Below are 20,198 nucleotides of genomic sequence, written 5' to 3'. Positions count from 1 at the left end.
ATCCTTTGAGCTCTTTTAAATAAGCTTGGTGTTCATCTCACAAAGAAACAATCTACCTACAAAACCTTTACCGCCCGCCCTGAGCAGATTAAAGTTTTATTAAAGAAATGCCGATTGCCTTACAACTCAACAGACCATTTCTGATAAAAACTTGGGGCCTGATTTAGATCTTGGTGGACGGGTTACTCCCTCACAACGGTGACGGATATCCCGTCTGACGAAATATACATCCCATAGGGTATAATGCGATTTATATTTCAGCTGACAGGATGTCCATCACCGTTGGGACAGAGTAACACATCCACCAAGGTTTAAATCAAGCTCTTGATTTTAGATGTTATTAATGTACGCCAGAACATATGATCGTCTGACGCTGATCACAGACACAACCTACAACAGCTGTCTGAGTGCCCCAGTCACAACTGCGGAAAACTCCTGCACCTAGTGAACACAGCTCTTCTCAAGACAATGTCAAGAGCCACCTGATCCTGCCTGAAATATCAGTGTAAATATTCTAAACATATAATTGCCCTTCATCCACCTTTATAGCCAGAAGAGCATTTCATCATGGATCTGACAAGCATCTGCAGCTGAGATACCAAATGTGTGCAACACCATTGTCTTCACTAATGAAGTAAAGAGCACTTCTGATTTCTTTGTGACTCTGCTCTAGAAACACACAGACTCAACAGCTAAACTCAAAAACAGGACAAGTAAGATGGAAAACACATTAGTGGTTCACCAATGATCTCTTAAAAAAACAAAGGAAACTGGAAAGTAGAAAAAATTCTGGAGACCAAATGGAACTCCTAAATCATTTCCACTATAAAGTCTGTGTGGCACAATATGAAGTTGACATGTTCAATGCTAAATCCTCACCTAAAAATTGAAATAAATAACATTCAGTAGATCTAAGAGAAGTTTCAATATTGTCAAACAGAATACCAAATCTATAAATGCAATGACTAGTAAACCAGCTACCTTAAATGCTATGAGTACACGCACCACTCTGCCTATAAAATATCCAGCCTTTTGAAGACCTTTGAATTTTCCCCTTGAATTTGTTGCTTGAATCTTTCCCCAGAAGGAGTTTGGTGTCTTGCTGTTATTCTTCAATCCAATCTTCATCTTCAATCGAGAGCTACCAGATTTCCAAGGAGGTTGTCTCTACTTTGTAGAGTTTCCCTCCTAATTATGTCTCTCTTATTAAGGAGACACTTGAGAATTTTCAGGCATACTGTTCTGTGCAGAGTAGTACCGTGGCTACTGGGCAACTGGGCAACCAAGAAGGTCACCTAAATACCTTCTCAACACCAAGTCCTTAACAAGTACTGCATACTGTCTGCCACATGTGTAACAGAAGACTGATGATCTCACCATTTGGTGGGTCAGGACTCTCAGCAAGAGAGCCCAGGTGCTGGCAGATGAAGTCTTCGATGTCCCTGAGAATTCTAATAGGAGACAAGCTGAGTCCAAGCCCTTGGAGAACCTTTATAAGCAGAATGTAAAAAGCAAAGTCCAGTCTTTTCACTCCCAGGACAGAAGCAACAAGTAGCAGCCAGCACAGCAAAGCAACAGAAAGAGTGGCAGTCCCTCCTACAGCATCTAGCTCTTATTCCTTGCAGAATGTCCTCAGACCAGAGGGATTCTAAAGATGTGGTCTCAGAGGTCTAATACTTATACTTATTTCTGCCTTTGAAGTAGGCAAATGTCAAAGAAATGTTTTTGTACTGGGCAAGACCCTGCCTTTCCTTTCCTGCCCTGCCCCAGACACACTACAGAGGGTTGGAGACTGCTTTGTGTATGGACAGGACCAGCCCTATTCAGGTGCAAATGTCAGCTCCTTCCACCGCTCTAGCCCAGGAAGACCCACCAGGATATGCAGGGCACACCCCAGCTCCCTTTGCGTGACTGTCTAGAGTGAATTCATAAACAATGCAACTGTTATCCTGACCCAGACATGTACTCCAGGAGACAGGCAGAGGAACAGAAAGGTTAAGCAAGAAGATGCCCACTTTCTAAAAGTGGCACTTTCAAACTTATAATTTAAAAACCAACTTCACCACAAGATGTTTTTTCACATTGTGAGTTCAGAAACCCCAAACTCTGCATCTCCATCTGCTCCCAATGGGAAATTACACTTAAAAAATATTTCAAGGCAATCCCCATGTTAACCGATGGGTAGGCCTTGCAATAGTGAAAAACGAATATAGCAGTATTTCACTATCAGTATTTCACTATCAGTACATGTCCTACCTTTTAAATATACTGTACCCTGCCCATGGGGCTGTCTTCGGCCTACCTTAGGGGTGACTAACGTGTAGTAAAAGAGAAGGTGTGGGCCTGGCTAGTAGGTGCCAGGCCCACTGGCAGGTCGAACTGGCAGTTAAAGCTGCACACACAGACACTTCAGTGGGAGGTCTGAGACATGTTTACAAGGCTACCTAGGTGGGTGGCACAATCACTGCTGCAGGCCCACTAGCAGCATTGATTTACAGGCCCTGGGCACACATGATGCACTATATTAGGTGCTCACTATCAAATTAAATATGCCAATCATGGAAAAGCAATCACCAATACTATTTATATAGAGCACCGCACTTTAGCCCTGGTCAGCAGTGGTAAAGTTCCCAGAGACCTAAAGCCAGCAAAAACGAAATTCAGCACAGGATCAAAACAGGTCAGAAGCCAAAAAGACAGGGGAAACCACTCCAGAGCTGACAGATCTAACAGATGTCATCAGTGATTTCATCAATGATGTTGCTTAACATGTCATGAGTGATGTAATTTAGGAAGTCATGCGCAGGACAAGGATTAGGCGCAAGGTATAGTTAGCTCGGTAAACCATAACCGGTGAATTTCAATGTTTTTTTGTTTTCAAAAGTTAGTGTTTATAATTCTACAACACCTAACTATAACATCTCTTTAGCCTTTGTGTTTTTTTCAGGGAATTTACGGAAGCTAAAATCTTATTCCTTAACCTGACTATAACATCACTTTAACCTTTGTTTTTTCAGTGAATTTGTAGGGATTTTCAACGTGAACTAAGATCTTATTACTATATCTAAATTTAACGTCACTTTAACCTTTGTTTTTCGAGTGAAATCCTAGGGTTTTACTGTTCATATTCATCACCTCTCCTACTGAGCACATTTGTTAGTTGTATGTAGCAGGGGGATGGCTGCAGGGCCTGGCCTGCAGCTCAGCCCTGCATCCAACCACCCCCCCTACAGCTAGGCAACCCTCTGCTGCCTTTGGGCATGTGCAGTGGGGGAGGATTGACCACATGGCTTTGCCTGCTGCAGGCCCTACGTCCATCCACCCGGAAATGGCAAACCCCCTGCCACGTACAGTCTTACCCATTAACAGTGAAGGTGTTTGGGCTCAGGGCGTCACCTGCACCTAGACCCTGCATCTAATGATACGTGAGCACCACAACCCTTCTGTAAAACAGAGTGGATTTTTGGGTGGGTCTGTGTTTTTTTTTTTATTATTTTGTTTTTCATTTGTGTTGCTGTCATTGTACTTTTTTCACATTTTAAATTGTTTTTAAGTACTTTTTAAAAATTGTTTTATAATCTTTGATTTTTAAAAACTTTTTTATTACTTCTTTTATTTTTTACATAAGTCTTTATGGTCTTACTGTAGGTGCTGTTCCATTGCCCTTGAATATATTCTTCTGTTTAGTTCACCACAGGTTACAACTTTAAGACAGTGTCTGCAGTATATCTCCGAAATGATGCATGTTGTCATCATTTTCTTCCGTTTGTTGCAGCACTTCCTCTGCTCCATTGGTTTGGCCGAGGGCCTGACCTGCAGCCAAGCCTTGAATCCAACCCCCTTCCCACGGGTGGCCAACCCCAGCAGATGGCCAACACCCACCATCCCACTGCGTATGGCCGACAGCCTTGCGAGGCATTGGATTGGTCGCAGAGCCTGGGATGGCCTGTCCTGTGCCCAACACCCACAAGCGGGCAACCCCACACACTCCCTTGCCCGTTACCTCTCATCTTTCACATTTTGTTTTAATATTTTATTGGGTCCATGGTACTAATGTGATTCCACCACTAAGCATTAACATTAGTACAGTGAGACTACGCATGCTTCAGTTTGTGAAGATTGCATTACTCTTACTGTAGTAGTCTCTCGCAGTAGCCCCGCTGTACCTCATGGTAGTCCTGCAGAAGTATTATGGAACCTATGGGACAAATTTTTTCCTTTTCATTTTGGCCTTCGGGGGGCTTTCTGGGTCCCCTCCAGAAGTGGCAAGGGGTCAGGGTACGCCTCCCCTAACATTAACCCCCCGTGCACAGCCTTTGGCCATTTCTGTACTCAATCTGTGTCCCTACCCCTACCTCCTGGTCTCCATGATCAAGTTGCTGTCTCTCTCCTACCTGTCCTCTGGTTTCCGTCTGCCTGCCCAGGCTCCTCAACCCTAGCCTTCCTGGTCATCTTGCTGCCCCTGTCCCTCCCCCTGACCTTGTGGTCCATTGACCATCTGCGTGCCCCTGCCCCATCCTACCAGGCCTCTGTGTCAGCTTATTGCCACTGCTCTTGCAGGCCTGCCCTTCTTGTTCAGTTTGCTGTTCCTGCGCCCTCCTCCCTGTCCTTCATTTGATGTGTGCTTGCCCCTGCCCCTTGCCCACACCCTACATGAGAGACATCCATTACCCTGCATAAACAATATGTTAAGTACTATTGGTTTCAAGTTCTGGCTACTGATATGGGCTGATATCGAATGACTGATAGACTTTTCAACCACTGATGTGACAACATTCCTAACCATTCCAAGTTTTCAGTAGAAAATGTAAACACATTTAGAGTGTACCACCAAGGCAGTGGTAGCTTCTCCTCCAGAGAGCCTTGTATCCACCAAACAAGGGATCACATTAGGTGTAGATAGCTGACCAATTCCTTTCTATGCTTGAAGACCTTCTGCCACAACACAGAGAACAGTACCTCCAAAGTATGGAGTAGAGGGGACAGTGATAGCTTCTCCTTAACTTTTTGGGAAGCTTTTCCCGGTTTGGTAGGGGCACCATACGTACCCCTCATTGAGAGCTATGGCAGTGCCTCTGTCACCCTCGACTGTTTGGTTGTATCACTCCCATGTCTGGTGGAATTAACACCAGATATTGTCAGAGCGAATGACAGAGCTAGAACAGACTGGCCTATAGCATGCATCCATTAGCCTATCTATTACTGAACTAAATTCTAAATTTAAAGCTTGTTTTTCAATGGCTGTGTTGTCTGCATGTATGTGCCTATAGACATATAACATTAGTAATGTGTGTGAAATTAATATAAGCTGTTGCAGTGCCAGTGTATTTAATACTTGTACATTGTATGAATGAGGCAGCCTTGGAGTAACCTATGATTATCCTAACTCTACACCTCCCCTCTCGCCCTCCCTGCAGTGAAAAGATGGAGATGCTCATCAGGCTGAAGGAGAAATGTTACTCCCAGATGAACAGCATCAGCAAACGTATCTCTCTTCCATCCCTTTCCGGTGATCTCGGGGCTGCAGGCAGAAGCTCGAAGACCCAAGACAAAGGTACTGAACACATGGGAGACATTGTTATGTAGAAATGCCTATTCACCTGGCTGATGACCCAATACACACATATTTCCCATTACTGGATGTGACATGCACCTCTACATCACTTTCAAGGTCAAGTTCTGTTTTGACCAATCACTGACTTTCCTCTCCAGAGGGAACACATAAAGGGCCTCATTATGACCCTGGCGGGCGGCGGAGGCCGCCCGCCAGGATCCCGCGCTCCAAATTACCGCGCCGCGGTCAAAAGACCGCGGCGGGTATTACGAGTTTTCCCCTGGGCTGGCGGGCGGTTCCAGTTAAACCGCCCGCCAGCCCAGGGGAAAACGACCTTCCCACGAGGATGCCGGCTCGTAATCGAGCCGGCGGAGTGGGAAGGTGCGACGGGTGCTACTGCACCCGTCGCGTATTTCACTGTCTGCAAGGCAGACAGTGAAATACATTTTGGGGCCCTCTTACGGGGGCCCCTGCCGTGCCCATGCCATTGGCATGGGCACGGCAGGGGCCCCCAGGGGCCCCGCGACCCCCCCTACCGCCATCCTGTTCATGGCGGCTTTCCCGCCATGAACTGGATGGCGGTAGGGGGGGTCAGAATCCTCATGGCTGCGGAGCGCGCTCCGCAGCCATGGAGGATTCCAATGAGCAGCGGAAAGTCAGCGGGAGACCGCTGACTTTCCGCTTCTGACCGCGGCTGAACCGCCGTGGTCAGAATGCTCATTGGAGCACCGCCAGCCTGTCGGCGGTGCTCCCGTGGTCGGTGGCCCTGGCGGCCACCGGCCGCCAGGGTCAGAATGACCCTCAAAATGTTTTTGCAAAGTAGCAGGCCTGCCATGTTTGACACCAAATCTGTCATAGGAGTAGGTTGGTGTGGTATTTGTTCCACACCTCCACTTTGAAGGGCCCATTGCACTTTCAGCAACATTTATTTATACATTTCTACCTTTGAGCAAGCCTGCCATCTTCATTTACAATGAAGCAGATTGTGTGGCCAGACCACTCGATGATTCCAGACGCCATGCTTTCTCTTCCCATAAAGCATCTTTCTTAATATTGAGAAACTGTTATTGCTTATCACACCTGGCCAAAACAGATGACACATCTAGAGGGCCACACATTACGTTTTGACCCCAGACTTTATTACACTAACTGCTGACAAGCGCTGTTAGACTAACACAACTCTAACTAATCCCTGCATCACTGCAAAGAAGGTAAAATAGTAATGTTTTTTTTTTTCTGTAGGTGTAATCTTAATATGTCAATCAGAGCATACCAAAAATGATACGAGAAATGTAGTTCTCATTAGTGATGATGAGGTATGATACAGCAGTCTATTACTTTTTCTTTATTGATAGATATTATGAGGGTCATTCTGACCCTGGCGGCCGGTGGCCGCCAGGGCCACCGACCACGGGAGCACCGCCGACAGGCTGGCGGTGCTCCAATGAGCATTCTGACCGCGGCGGTTCAGCCGCGGTCAGAAGCGGAAAGTCAGCGGTCTCCCGCTGACTTTCCGCTGCTCATTGGAATCCTCCATGGCTGCGGAGCGCGCTCCGCAGCCATGAGGATTCTGACCCCCCCTACCGCCATCCAGTTCATGGCGGGAAAGCCGCCATGAACAGGATGGCGGTAGGGGGGGTCGCGGGGCCCCTGGGGGCCCCTGCCGTGCCCATGCCAATGGCATGGGCACGGCAGGGGCCCCCGTAAGAGGGCCCCAAAATGTATTTCACTGTCTGCCTTGCAGACAGTGAAATACGCGACGGGTGCAGTAGCACCCGTCGCACCTTCCCACTCCGCCGGCTCGATTACGAGCCGGCATCCTCGTGGGAAGGTCGTTTTCCCCTGGGCTGGCGGGCAGTTTAACTGGAACCGCCCGCCAGCCCAGGGGAAAACTCGTAATACCCGCCGCGGTCTTTTGACCGCGGCGTGGTAATTTGGAGGGCGGGATCCTGGCGGGCAGCCTCCGCCGCCCGCTAGGGTCATAATGAGGCCCTATGTTAGCCCACATCAAAATGAACAGGATAGCAAACATGTGTTTCATCCCATCAACACTTTTCTAATGGCTTGTAGAACAAGGATGATCTTGTAAAAGGTGATCCTCGACTAATAGGTGTGCTGAGCGTATCAATGTCGGTTACAGATAAAACATGTGTTTCGTTCCATCAGGGAATTTCTCAAGGCTATAAGAAAATAGTATTGAGTACACAGTTAACATCTAATTGATAGAGAAATCACACTTTCTGTAGCTTTTAATTGGAAATCAAGAGAAGTAAGCAATACAGATTTGAAATAACAATATATATGTAAGGGTTTGGACCAATATGTTCTCACACATGGCGTGAGAAAGAATGAGGAATATCGAAGGCAAATATTACATATATACAGAAAACAAGTGTGAAGCTGACCCTCAGTTAAGAGGATGCAAACCAGAGAAGATCCAGTCGGAAAATGTTAGTATTAGAAGAGTCAAATTGAATATTCTAGTGAGAGTCCATGGTACAAGTGAATAATAGGAATCATGCAAAGTAATTAAATAATTCATTGAGAAGACCACTTAGGAACACATAAACGAGTGGCAGTGGTTTCATAACATAAACATTTATTTGTAGGAACTGTTACCTATTCCAATGATTATAATATAAAAGCCAATCCTTAAGCAGCAAGATTATAAATTGCTGATTGTCAGTACGATAATAATAGGTGAATGTCTATCATTAAGAAATGCTGTAAAATGTGCAAAGAAAATAACTCAATCGGTGCAAGTGGCTGTTGTTGTAAAGCTGATTCTAAGTCCCCCTTCTCTAAGTTGGAAAATAAAATTCATCAGGTTCATTTAGGGCAGTGGTTCATAGTCTAGGGTGGGCACATGCATTCTTTGGGGTACGAGATACCCTTTTTGGAGGTGTGAGAAATGCTAGAAGTTTTAAAGGTAAATTATAAAAAAAAAGTAGACACAGCTGGCTCGCTTCATAAAACATTTGCAAGTAATATTATACATAGTTTAGCAATTACTGTAATATACAAATATCAGAGGTATTTCTCAATTTGTGCACCTCCACAGTTCAGTGATTAAATGAAATTCAGAAGTTTGTGCACAATAGTAGAAAGTGCACCCTTAAAGTGCATTCTAAGGCCTCAGCAGCCAGCAAGCGTAAAGCTGTTGGCGCCCGCCTGCTGTATATACCGTCCTTTTGTAGGTCTAACTTGATAGCAGAGCTGTCACATACCTTATGTGATCCTCAGAAAAAAAGCTTTCAATGGCCTACTAAGATAATGGCTTAGGCTTTGCCTGTAAGTCGGTTGAGTGCAGTACTTGATTGGGCAGAAGCTGTGTGCTTCCACTGAAAAAGAGTGCTTCTATTGCACATTCCACCTTGCGGGAAAGCTTAGTAAAGCAAGACTCAGTTGGTTATGGTGGCAAGTCAATTTTCAAGGTTATAAGCCTTCTCTGTTTATTATAAAGACATAGGAGAACCGCAGTAGGCTTGACTTATTTATTGTGAAAGTCATATGTTAAAGTAAATATGCATTTAATGATTGATTGAAATTACTCTGAATTAAAGCATGAAGAGAGGTATTGTGTTGCACCACTACTGTAGTAGTTAAGGGCTTTGATGTTTATTACGGTGGATATGGTGACAAGCCAATAGGTATGATTGTTTGATTGTGAAACGTTATTTCAAATGTCATTGGGCTGATCTGTTTATTATGGAAAGTTCTAATCAAGGCATTAGGCCTGCTTATTGAATATGAAATCTGAGCAAAACTTTAAAAAAAAGTCCATTCACCTCTGCTCCTTCCTTGAAAGTTTTGGGGTAATCTGTGGACTACAGCCCAAACAGCTGAATATAATTACACATGTGAGACTCTTGGATTCAGCGAGGCCCCCTACTCAAATTTACAGGGGCCTGCACTGGTTCCTACAATAGTCCATCAGTATCAGAAAACCATTAAAAAAAGGGGGCGGGCATGAGTGTCTGTGGTTTGTTGGCCCCTTAAATGTGGTTGGCCTTGCAGGTAACTCATGTCAAAGGCTGTGCGCTGCAGGGGTGGTTGGGCATAGGGCCTGGGCACAAGGCAGGCCCTGCAGCACACCACAAATGGGTGGGTTGTGCATGTTTAGTATAGTTACGTATGGTTATAAAATATTACTTTACGTTTTAAAAAAACCTAGAAAATTAATGGAAAGAAACAAAGGTTAAAGTGTCTTAATAATTAGGTACTGTAATATCTCACTTTGCCTTAAATAAAAAAAGCCTTAGAAATTCACTAAAAACAAAGGTTAAAAAGACATTATAGTTAGGTGAAAATGTCAGTTAAAACATAACATTTTAAACTGAATAAAACACTGAAATTCACCAGTTGTAGTTATCTGAAGAAACTATAACTCATGCCCTCGCCATGCACTGCTTATGACCTCACATATTACATCAATCAGAAAATGTTCTATGACATCATTGATAACATCACTGATGAGTTCTGAAATAACATCCTTGATGACAACACTGTGCATGGCGGGGGTGAAAGTTATAGTTCCTTGAACTTATGACCTCACATACTACATTACTCATGACATTGTATGACATCACTGACAACAAATTGTGGAGAAGTGTGGCACAATGGTTGGAGAGGCAGACCCTGATGCAGACATCTGGCCCAGGACCAGGGTTCAAGTCCTGCCTTGCAGGTCTTGGGCTCAATTCCCTTGAACCAGATAATTCTCACCTCGGTGCCTAATCTAATTAATGGGTCCCACTCTGGGCAATAGCTTGCTTAATCTCCACAACGGCCCCAACAGCGCTTGGATGCCTGGGGATGCCCAGGAGTGGGCACCTCACAGGGAAAAAGGCCAGGAGGGGTTCCATAGAGGTATGTGTACAGCACCTTGAGACTCTAACGGGTGAGTAGTGCGCTATACAAGTGCGAAGTTTTTAACAACAATACTACATCTGAAATGACACAATTGACAACAATGCTGTGTACAGTGGGGTGCAAGTAATAGTTCTGTTAATAATAACTGGTGAATTTCAGTGTTTTTTTAGGTCAAGATGTTACGTTAAAATGACTATTTATATAGAGAGAGAAAGATAGAGATGGGCTTTGATTGGTTCTGCCCCCTTCTGCCATTGGTCTGTATATCTGTCTGGAAGCCTTTTACTCGCTCCTTCCATCGATGACAGCACGTACGTCAGCACACTTCAGCCATGGGCTCCCATGCCCTTCGAGTGATAATATTTATCTGATCACATGAGCACATTCATTGTGAACATTAATGCATTTCGGTACCAGGGATGTTGCCCCAGTCCTTAAACTATCCATTTTCTACTTTTATACATCCACTTTCATTTCTTTCCCTGTTCTAGTTTTACTGTCATTGTTTTAGAGCGGGGGCCTCTGGGGAGTCCGCAAAGTATACACAGGGGGTCTGCGATTGCTTAGAAAATTAAATAATATTAACAAATTAAATAAATATATATTAATAAAAAAGCAAAATGTACATTTACCATTTTTTTAAATATTCTGTAAGTGTGAAGGAATGTGAAATTGGAAGCTAAAAATTAAAGTAGTATTCTCAGATTGATTCGCGGAGTGCAACAAACAGAATATAGTGTGGACGATTATTGGCTTCAATTTCATTAAGAAAATCTCCAGCCTTGTCAGTTAAATTTAGATTTGTTTTAAATTTGTTTGTAATTTAAATAAAATATTTCATCGTTTGTATATTTGTTTTTGATGAATGACAGTTTCCATGTTTTTTGTATATTATTTTGCGTTCCAAATTATTGAAAATACTTAAGCTGGAGTCACTGGCATCCTGTAATTTCCCACTGAGGGTTCCCAGATTCCAATAATAATTCACTGGGAGTCCCCCAGTCCCAGTAATGATTGAGTGGAGGTCCACAGAAGTCAAAAGGTTAAGATCCACTGTATTAGAGCATGAAACAGCTCCCCAGACAGTGGTAATGAGCTGCTTCCTTGCTGCTCAGTTCATTTCAGTGTATCGTATTCCGCCTGGCCACTCCCTCCACAAAAGGCGACCATCATGAGATTGTATTGCCCATGCCATCATGGATCTTTAAAACAGATATATTAGGTGCAGGACCAGGCGTATAGCTCCAGGGGGGCGTTTAGAGTGTTACACCCCCTTAATAAATGTATTCTCTGATAAATAGTTGGGTGCAGGTGCTTTCAGTCAGGTATTGTGAGATGTCAGTCAGATTCACCAGGAATTTTTACATATGTGCTACTTGCTGAAAATCGCTTTGACGCCTCGTCTGGGGTATTAAGCGCTATATAAATACTTTTACAATACAATACAATACAATAAAATACACACACTCTCTCCCTCTCTGTTTTGAAAGTCCTCAAAAATATTGATTATTTTACACAATATTGTCTTTTCTCTCTTATTAATCTTACCAATCTGCATTCATCTATCTTTCCACTGCCCTTAGGTCCCTCTTGTGCACTTTTCTTCTATTTAAACATTATATGCCAGCCTGACTGTTGGAAAATCTGAAGCTCACCCACCACCAATCTTACTGACCAAGCTACACCCTGCTCAGGACCACTGTACCATTGCAAGACAGTCACTCGCTGCTAGGCTATTTCATTGTCATTGCAAGCATTCTCTTCCCATGTTTAGACAGCAGCATATTTTCTTTTTTCTACTTTTCAAATTTACATTTCTCTTCCATATGTTGTTGAGTTTGTTGTGTGTGTGTTTTATTGTGGTTGTGTAAGTGGGTGAACGCAAGAATGAGTTGGTGGGTGGATAAATGGATGCATGGGTGCAAAGATGAGTGAGAAAGTGCATGAATGATGATTTTCTAAATGCATCAGTGACTGAAGAGGCATTTTCATTTATAAACAAGACCGAGCGGCATGGTCAATGCTGCTAATGCTTGTTGTGTTTTCAATATACATTCGCCTGTATATGTGCAACAGCACACTTGTGAAATTGCACACTTATAAAGTTTTTTTTTTAGCAGATGCTTCTTCTGGCTAAAATGACTTTAAACTTCCAAAACAGTTCTCAGAGCAGTGCTCTGTGGCTGAGGTGTGAGTTCATACAAAACATATTCTCTGCCACCTGGCACCAGATAATGCATTACCTGAATATAGCATTATAGTCAGTTGATGTAGTTATGTTAGTTGAATTATAGAACCAAGTGCAGGTGAGGACTTACAAGAGACAGTTGCTACCACACTCACCAGTAAATGGAAATGGCTACAGCTGAAGTTAAGTCATATTTTGCTACATACAATGAGTTTGGGAATGTAACAGAAAGTGTCTAGTCAGGCACAGAAATGTACAATGTAAAAGCTAACACAAACAGAAATACTATGATAAACGAGAAACAATAACAGATATATTTATTCGCTAAATAAAAACACAGTATGTGATGCGAACAGGGCACAATGAAAGGAAACATTATAAACGAGTATGCTTTTGTCCCTTTAATTTCCATTATGTGATAGAGATGGGTGAGCCACTGACGTCTCGAGCCAAGCATGAGCCAGATGCCTGACTTTGGCTCTGCTTGAGGATCTATTGGATTCCCAAGCCCAAAACAAATTCAGCATTCAGGTGGCTTCCGTCTGCCACCCTTGCTGTAATCCCATGCACCAAGGTTTAAAGACATAGGATTAACTTTGATGTAAAAAGAGAATAGAAAAGAGATACCCATCTAGTTGCTGAATTGCACAGCATGAAACCAGAAAACCTGAGATCAATCCTGGCTTCCCCACTTTAGCAAATTATGTAATCCTAGATGTTGGAAATGACACAATCTTTTGCATGGTGACAATCCAGATTTTTGCCCTGACATTTTTTTTTGCTATCTTTAGAACTGTGCACTTTATCACTGCTCACCAGTATGAAAGTGCTGTCTTTCCCCTTTCAACGTGATGCAATTTGCATACCCTGATTGGCATATTTAATTTACCTATAAGTACCTAATAAATGGTGCAAAAGTGTACACACAGTGCCAGCAAGTTAAATAATATGAGTGGACAGCAGCATTCCATTGTGCCATCCACTACAGAGACAGTGTAAATATGGCTGCAGGCCTGCCGCATGTAGTTGGGCTGTGCAGGTTTAAACTATAAATTCGACCGGTCAAAAGAACTTTTAAATATTAATAAGTCACCCTAAGAAGACCTTACTGCCCATAATTCAGGGCGCATGGTAGTTAAAAGTAGGGGAGATAAAGGTTTAATGTTACACGTCCTTACAGTGAAAAAGCCCTAAAAGCTATTTCCACTGTGGTGAGGCTGGCTGCTTCATAGGAAAACACTGGATTATATTATTACCTTTAATAATGCTAATTTTGCTTTGGAAGCAGCTAGAAATATATTTCAACTACTCTTTTTAATAGTTATTTCAAAACCAATTTAATGGTAAAATTGAAATTGTAATATTATTAAGAAAAAGGCACTTTTAGAAAGTTGCCTTTTCCATTCATGAAAACCCCTGGGGCCCCTTTGCATTTGTTCTCCCACTTCCGCGAGCCAGTAATTAGCCTTTGAGTAGGTGTGAACTGATGTGAAATGCCTCCCAGGAGCCAACAGTAGGTTGGCCTGAATGGACAGAGACGACCCCCATAAACCTGATAGAATATGCAGGGTGGGGCTGTGAGGATAATTTGTTACATTAAAGTGTTAAATTATGCTTGAATGCCACATCCTGTATGGTCTGCTGGGGGTTCTCATATGACACTTGGGGTTCACTTCAAAGAAACCTCCCCTGTCACAGGCAAATGTTAGCTCAGCCTTGGGTGGGGCCCTTCTTTTGTTACCCCACCCCCACCCAGCCAGGCCTCAATCACAGTGGGCCTCTTTTTGACATTACAGTGTCAAACGCCTGTTTGACATCTCGGCTGGGATTACATATAACACTCGGGCATGCTTCAAATGAGGGAAACGGAATGCCGAAACAATTCTTGTGTATCAGCTGTCTGGTTGCTGAAAACTCATCTTTCCTCTTCCAGACGTCTGTCTCTGAGGTTGTTGTGGGTACAGGACCTGCATCAAACAGGAGTTTAGTGTTAGATGTGGGAGGATATTAGGATTACCATAGTAGACTCCACACTGCCCAAAGTGGTTAGGGTTGGCCCAAGGAACCTTCACCCAATTGGTTAGGACGTACTGAAGGGTCATTCTCACCAACTAGCTCATGCCAGGCATAAACATGCCATATCGAGGCACCCACTTCAGAACACGTTCTGGACATGTGGAAAACTAGAAGAGGACAAGACCTGCTGTGTTTGACCTGAGAAGAACTATGAAGGCTAGACCTGCTCTCCCTCATGTACTAAGGACAAAGAACTGGACTCCAAGGGTCGTAGGGCTCAGTGTCAAATTGCAAAGTCCTGTTCTTCCATGACCAATGACCATCATTGATACTTTGGACCTCATTACGACCCTGGCGGTTTTAAGACCCCAAGAGCCACGGTGGCGGTCAGACAACCACATCACGACCGTGGTGGTTGTGCTGCGGTCGGATCGCCAGCACCACCACTTTTCCTCCACTGGACGGGCTGGCGGTGCAGGCAGTCCTAATCCACCAGGACAGCACTGCAAGTAGTGCTTCGCTGGGGATTACGAGTCCCTTCTCCGCCGGCAATTACATGGCAGTAGCACAGCCATGTAAAGGTTGGGGGAGACAGGGTTCAGGAGCCCCCTTGGGGTCCCCTGCACTACCCATGCACTTGGCATGGGCAGTGCAGGGGCCCCCATGGCCAGCTCAGTCGCCTTTTTCACTGTCTGCTTTGCTTTGCAGACAGTGAAAAGCATGGCGGGTGCTGGTGCACCCTACGCACCACAGCATTGCCACCGGCTCTATTATGATTGTGGGCTGTTTCCCACTGGGCCAGCGGGTGGAAACTCTGTTTCAGTCTGCTGGCCCAGCGGAAACTCGTAATAGGTCCTGTGGGAAGGGGACTGCACTGGCGGAAGCCTGACCACGGGACTTCGGTGGATGTCCTTTTCCGTCCGCCGTAGTCTTAATTTGGGCCTTTGTGTTTCTTGGTTCATGAAGATTCACATTTTTCTGGTTCCCCTTATTGGAATTTTTGTCATTTTGGTGTCATTTTGTTATTAAATTTGACTCTGTTTTTTGTAATTTGTTTTGGAATGTCCGCCGTTTTTACATTTGAACTTTATCACTGTTTAGTACTGCATAAATACTTTGCACATTGTCTCTAAGTTAAACCTGTCTGCTCTGTGCCGCAGCTACGAAGAGGTTGAGTTTAGGTTAATTTAGTGGCCTTAGTGGTTCACCCTGACAGGGATTGTGATTATTTGAGGTGGTTTCTCTCCTCCCTCGACTAATAGACCCAATTTTGTACAATTGGCAATTGTTTAATTTCACTTTCCTCTCTCTTTTCATCATTCTCACCTTTTAGAGCACCCTAAAATACATGAGATCAGGATATGTGATATACACAAACATCTCTTGTGTTTGATAATGTCTCTTCATGTATAATAACATCTAGGCCACATGGAGGGTGAACATGACCATTGACGAGCCTCTTGGGTCACTGATGACACTGTTGTCTGGGCGGGGGGAGGCAAGAATATTTCTAACTTCATGTTTGAGAACTATCACTGTTAGTAAAGGCCTCTCAATGCAGTGGTATAATCTGGTATACTAAGACGATACGCTTCTGCATGTTATTGAAATACACTTTTTTGAGTTTTGAAGAAATCTATTTTAACGTGTTTGCTGCAAGATGTTTTAAAAAAAGAAATGAAAGAGGTCCGAAAGTGGTGCAGGAAACCTTTTTTCTTCTTTTCCTGTACTTCAGTTAATGTGCAAATAAATGCATTTCTTTTTGTTTAACATCTTTTTAGATGTTAGTGCTCAGTCAAGTACACAGCAGTCAAATGCTGCTGTTCACCAGGAGGGGCGCATGCAAAGGTCAGGCAGGTTCTAAGCGCCCCCAGCCCCTGGATGTATTTTGAGTGCCCCTACTGTAGTTCATGGCAGGGGTGTAACTAAACTTGAGGGGGCCCCCCTGCAAAGTACATCGAGGGGGCAACCCGGACCCAGTCAGGAGCTCCCAAGCCAGAGGCCCACCGCACGTGTACGTTTACTGTGCTGCGTGGGGCCCTTGGAGCTCAGCCCCCCCCTCGCACCACGGGAGCTAATGTTACACCACTGGTTCATAGCCCATGGTTTCTCAGAAGTGCAGTCTTTTTGTTTATTTGTGGCTGCTATAATAAAGTAGCAAGTTAAAAAAGTATGATATGAACCACATTTTGTGTCATAGAATTAGTTATCTGAACAGCAAGTTCATTCCTCAGCAGAACAAGTGGGGTTCCTAAGGTCCCCCAGCTAATGCCTCAGAAAAGTGTCACTTTCACCATCTTGTTAACCGCTAATTTGACAGGCTTTAGGAGGGTAACACCCAAACACTGTAATATCCATCCCATTGTCCCTCTTCCACTGCCAGATTCATCAAGGCCTTGTGATGACTGTAGCAGGAATGGGAAGGGCTCCAGTGAACGCCTGCCCTATGACATTCCCCCACCACTTCCTGTCTGGATCCGCTTAAGGACGCTCAAGAGCTGGCAGAGCGGTCTAGTAACGGGGAGGAGCTACTGAGATCTTCCCATGATGAAATTACATCAATGACAATATACAATAGGACAGGGTCCAGAAAAGGTTCTGACACACTGCTATGTTTTCAGGTTTCAAAGAAGAACAACCAGACGTAAAGAAAGACGCTGGTAACAGTAAAGCTGATCTACCACCCCTACTTCCTGCCAAGACGTCAACACCACCCTCTGCTCTCAAGATCCCCATTCCACCCCTGAAGCTGGTAGATCAACTCAAAAGATTATTCACTGACACCGGTAGGGTAATATTTTGTTTCTCAGTTGTTATTCTGGAGTAACGCAAATGTCAATGAAGTAACAATTTCATAGGAAGAGTTCAGATTTGATTGAACAAAACATTTCTCCAAAATAGGGTTGACTAGGAGATAGATGCATGAGTGTTGTGACTTCTTTCTTTTTTTGTAATATTAAGCATGAAGGCCGGCTGCACTCATCGAACAAAGAAATGAACAAATTGTCATGAAACATAGTTAACACTAGCTAATTGAGCAAGCTCATTGGCCGATCCCGCTACAACAAAGCATTAGCAATATTGAATTTTTGTATGCTTCTGGTTACCATCACTTAATGAAAATACAAGCGTCCATTTAAAAAGTGGAAAGAAGAAAGAGGATGGAAAGGGTGGAAGGTGGAGGCACAAGGGAGTCTACAAGGGGTTCAGAAATATATCCGACCTCCCCGATCAACAAAGTCCTCCACATCATTAATGAATGAGATCCTCCCAGTAGTTGTCATGACTACACGTGTCTGTAGTGTAGGTCAGATTGTTCAACCAAAGCAGCACTCAACCCAAGGCAAAGCCACAAGCATGAGTTGGTGCATGTCCTAAGGCTTCCTAAGAGTATCTAGCGATGTCAACACAGGCAAAAATGCAGGGGGCACATGCAAGTTAATTACAAAGTGTGAGTACAAACATGGTTTATCCTCTATGTGAGAGGCAACCAGGATAACAGTGAAACACTGCAAGTCACAGAGACACCCAGGGGTTGATTCAAAAAGATGAATAAATCTACACCTGTAAAGTTACTCCTAGACTTTCAAGTAAAGTAAGTAGTTTTGGCTATTCATCATAAACTAGTGTAAAGTTACTCTAAAGTGTAAACTTATGTGTCCCAATGCCCTGAAATAGGAGTAGAATCAGTAAAAACATCAAATATGATTGTAAAGTTACTACTTGGAGTGACTTTACAACCGTATTTGACGTTCCGCACACTTGATGGAGACCTCCACAAACAGGGTAGTGCTCTTCCTATGGCAAAGTAGGAAAGTAATAGAAGTTCATGTAAGTTTTTGAAAAAATATAAACATTTTTGTGTGTTAAGCTTTAATGTAGAATGCATTTTTAAAAAATGTTACAGCACTATTGACTACATTTTAAATTAAATTTTTTATTAATTTGAGTATATTAAACTAAACGAAAATTATGAATATACAGACTTTAGAAAAAGATTAAACCCACCTAAAGGAAAATGTTTATATTTATTTGTTATGTACTAAAAGCTACTAAACATTATGTATGAAGTTAAATTGATTAATTTTAATAAACAATCAAAGTTACATTTATTTATAATTTGAAAAGGGGCATTACATTATTTAAAAATAAAATGCATTTGCAATTTATATATATTTTTTTAAACAAAACATTCATTTTTAGAAACATTAAGCTTAGTTTATTTATTTTTAACATTATTTCCTATGGATTTTATTTAAAGTCCCTACCTCAATTGTTTTCAATGGGAGGATGTCATATTACCTCAGTGGCCTTTGTAGGTACCAAACTTGCTCCAGCTCTGAGCTAGGGTACATTATGGTATTTTGGGTCCTTTTTAGCTTGAGTAACTTTAGAAGTGCAATTTGTGAATAGGAAGGGTCTTACTCTGTAATCATAATTGTTCCCTGTTTTCCAGCCACTCCACGCGGTCCCTCCCACATTTACTACAAAAACATATACCTAACTGTGCGGAGATCTCCGCAGTCTGGGCAGAGAATTCTGCACACAAAAGATAGGAGAGGAAGAGACCTCAGTATTATTATTGTTTGTCAATAGCATTTTGTAGTATGTTAGGAGTACTACTGCAGTATGAGTAAACGTACTACAGTAATGCAGTTTGTGAAATGTCCCCAAGTGATCAGCCTGTTCTGCAGTGTGTGCAGATCCCAGAGTGGTTCTGCTGGCCTAGCTCATGAACTCTGCCCTCCACATGGACCAAGCACTGCCAGGCTTTAAAGCAGGGGGTCTCCAACCTTTTTCCATAATATGAGCTACTTATGTTCAGCGAAAACCATTGAGAGCTACTAATATAATTAGTGTTATAATAGTGACCACATCTGACAAGATTACATTAGTGACTACTATATCCAAGACTAGCAGCAGGGATTACCTCAGTGCGTCAGGGGGGTTGACAGCAGTAATGTAAAAAAGGCTTCGTCAATTTGGAATGCCTGTGCTTGGGTATTACATGCCAGCCACAGCTCAGTGCCCCTGGCACAAAATAAATCATGTTAGTAATGTGTCTGCCCACGTGATTTATCATTCAAGAATCAGCTTTAAATATATTTTGGAAATTCAGCCATTATTCTCCTAACATCACCTCACAGGTTCTGAAAATACATTCATGTTCTTCTTAGAATACACAATTTTGTCGAGAATATGTTAATTCAACCAAGCAGAAGGTTCCAATTTATAATACTGGGATGCACACAGGGGAGCTACTGACAGGTAGCTGGAGAGCTACCAGTAGCTGGCGAGCTACTCACTGGGGAGCCTCCTTTAAAAAATCCATCACCTATTTCCATAACAAGCTGTAGGACATATGCCCACAACATAAACCATTAGAAAAGATTGGCAAAACCAAGAGAAACCAATTTTTTTTTCCGTGCTCAATGTATGATCTAAAACAGTGATTCCCAACCTGTGGTCTGGGGACCGCTGGGGGTCCGCAAAGCCTCCTAAGTAGGTCCGTGACAGAAGATTAAGTACTATTAACAGATTAGTGTATATAAATAAAGTGGCTAAATG

At 43.2% G+C, this 20,198-nt stretch overlaps 1 protein-coding gene across 3 annotated transcripts in view; it reads left to right on the top strand.

Moving 5' to 3' along the window:
- LOC138293626 (Golgi membrane protein 1-like) overlaps nucleotides 1–20,198 on the top strand; it is a 132,541-nt gene that overhangs the window by 94,174 nt on the left and 18,169 nt on the right. For 2 of the 3 annotated variants that reach the window (XM_069232912.1, XM_069232910.1), the window contains exons 6-7: nucleotides 5,418–5,554; nucleotides 17,252–17,416. In XM_069232912.1, coding sequence (XP_069089013.1) covers nucleotides 5,418–5,554; nucleotides 17,252–17,416 — 302 coding nt within the window. The remainder of the gene's footprint in view (nucleotides 1–5,417; nucleotides 5,555–17,251; nucleotides 17,417–20,198) is intronic. The other variant, XM_069232911.1, reaches the window with a different exon arrangement.

This window comes from Pleurodeles waltl, chromosome 4_2 (genome assembly GCF_031143425.1).
Source record: "Pleurodeles waltl isolate 20211129_DDA chromosome 4_2, aPleWal1.hap1.20221129, whole genome shotgun sequence".
Taxonomy (NCBI): domain Eukaryota; kingdom Metazoa; phylum Chordata; class Amphibia; order Caudata; family Salamandridae; genus Pleurodeles; species Pleurodeles waltl.
The sequence above is the reverse complement of the archived record's forward strand: the minus strand, read 5'-3'. Positions and strand labels throughout refer to the sequence as shown.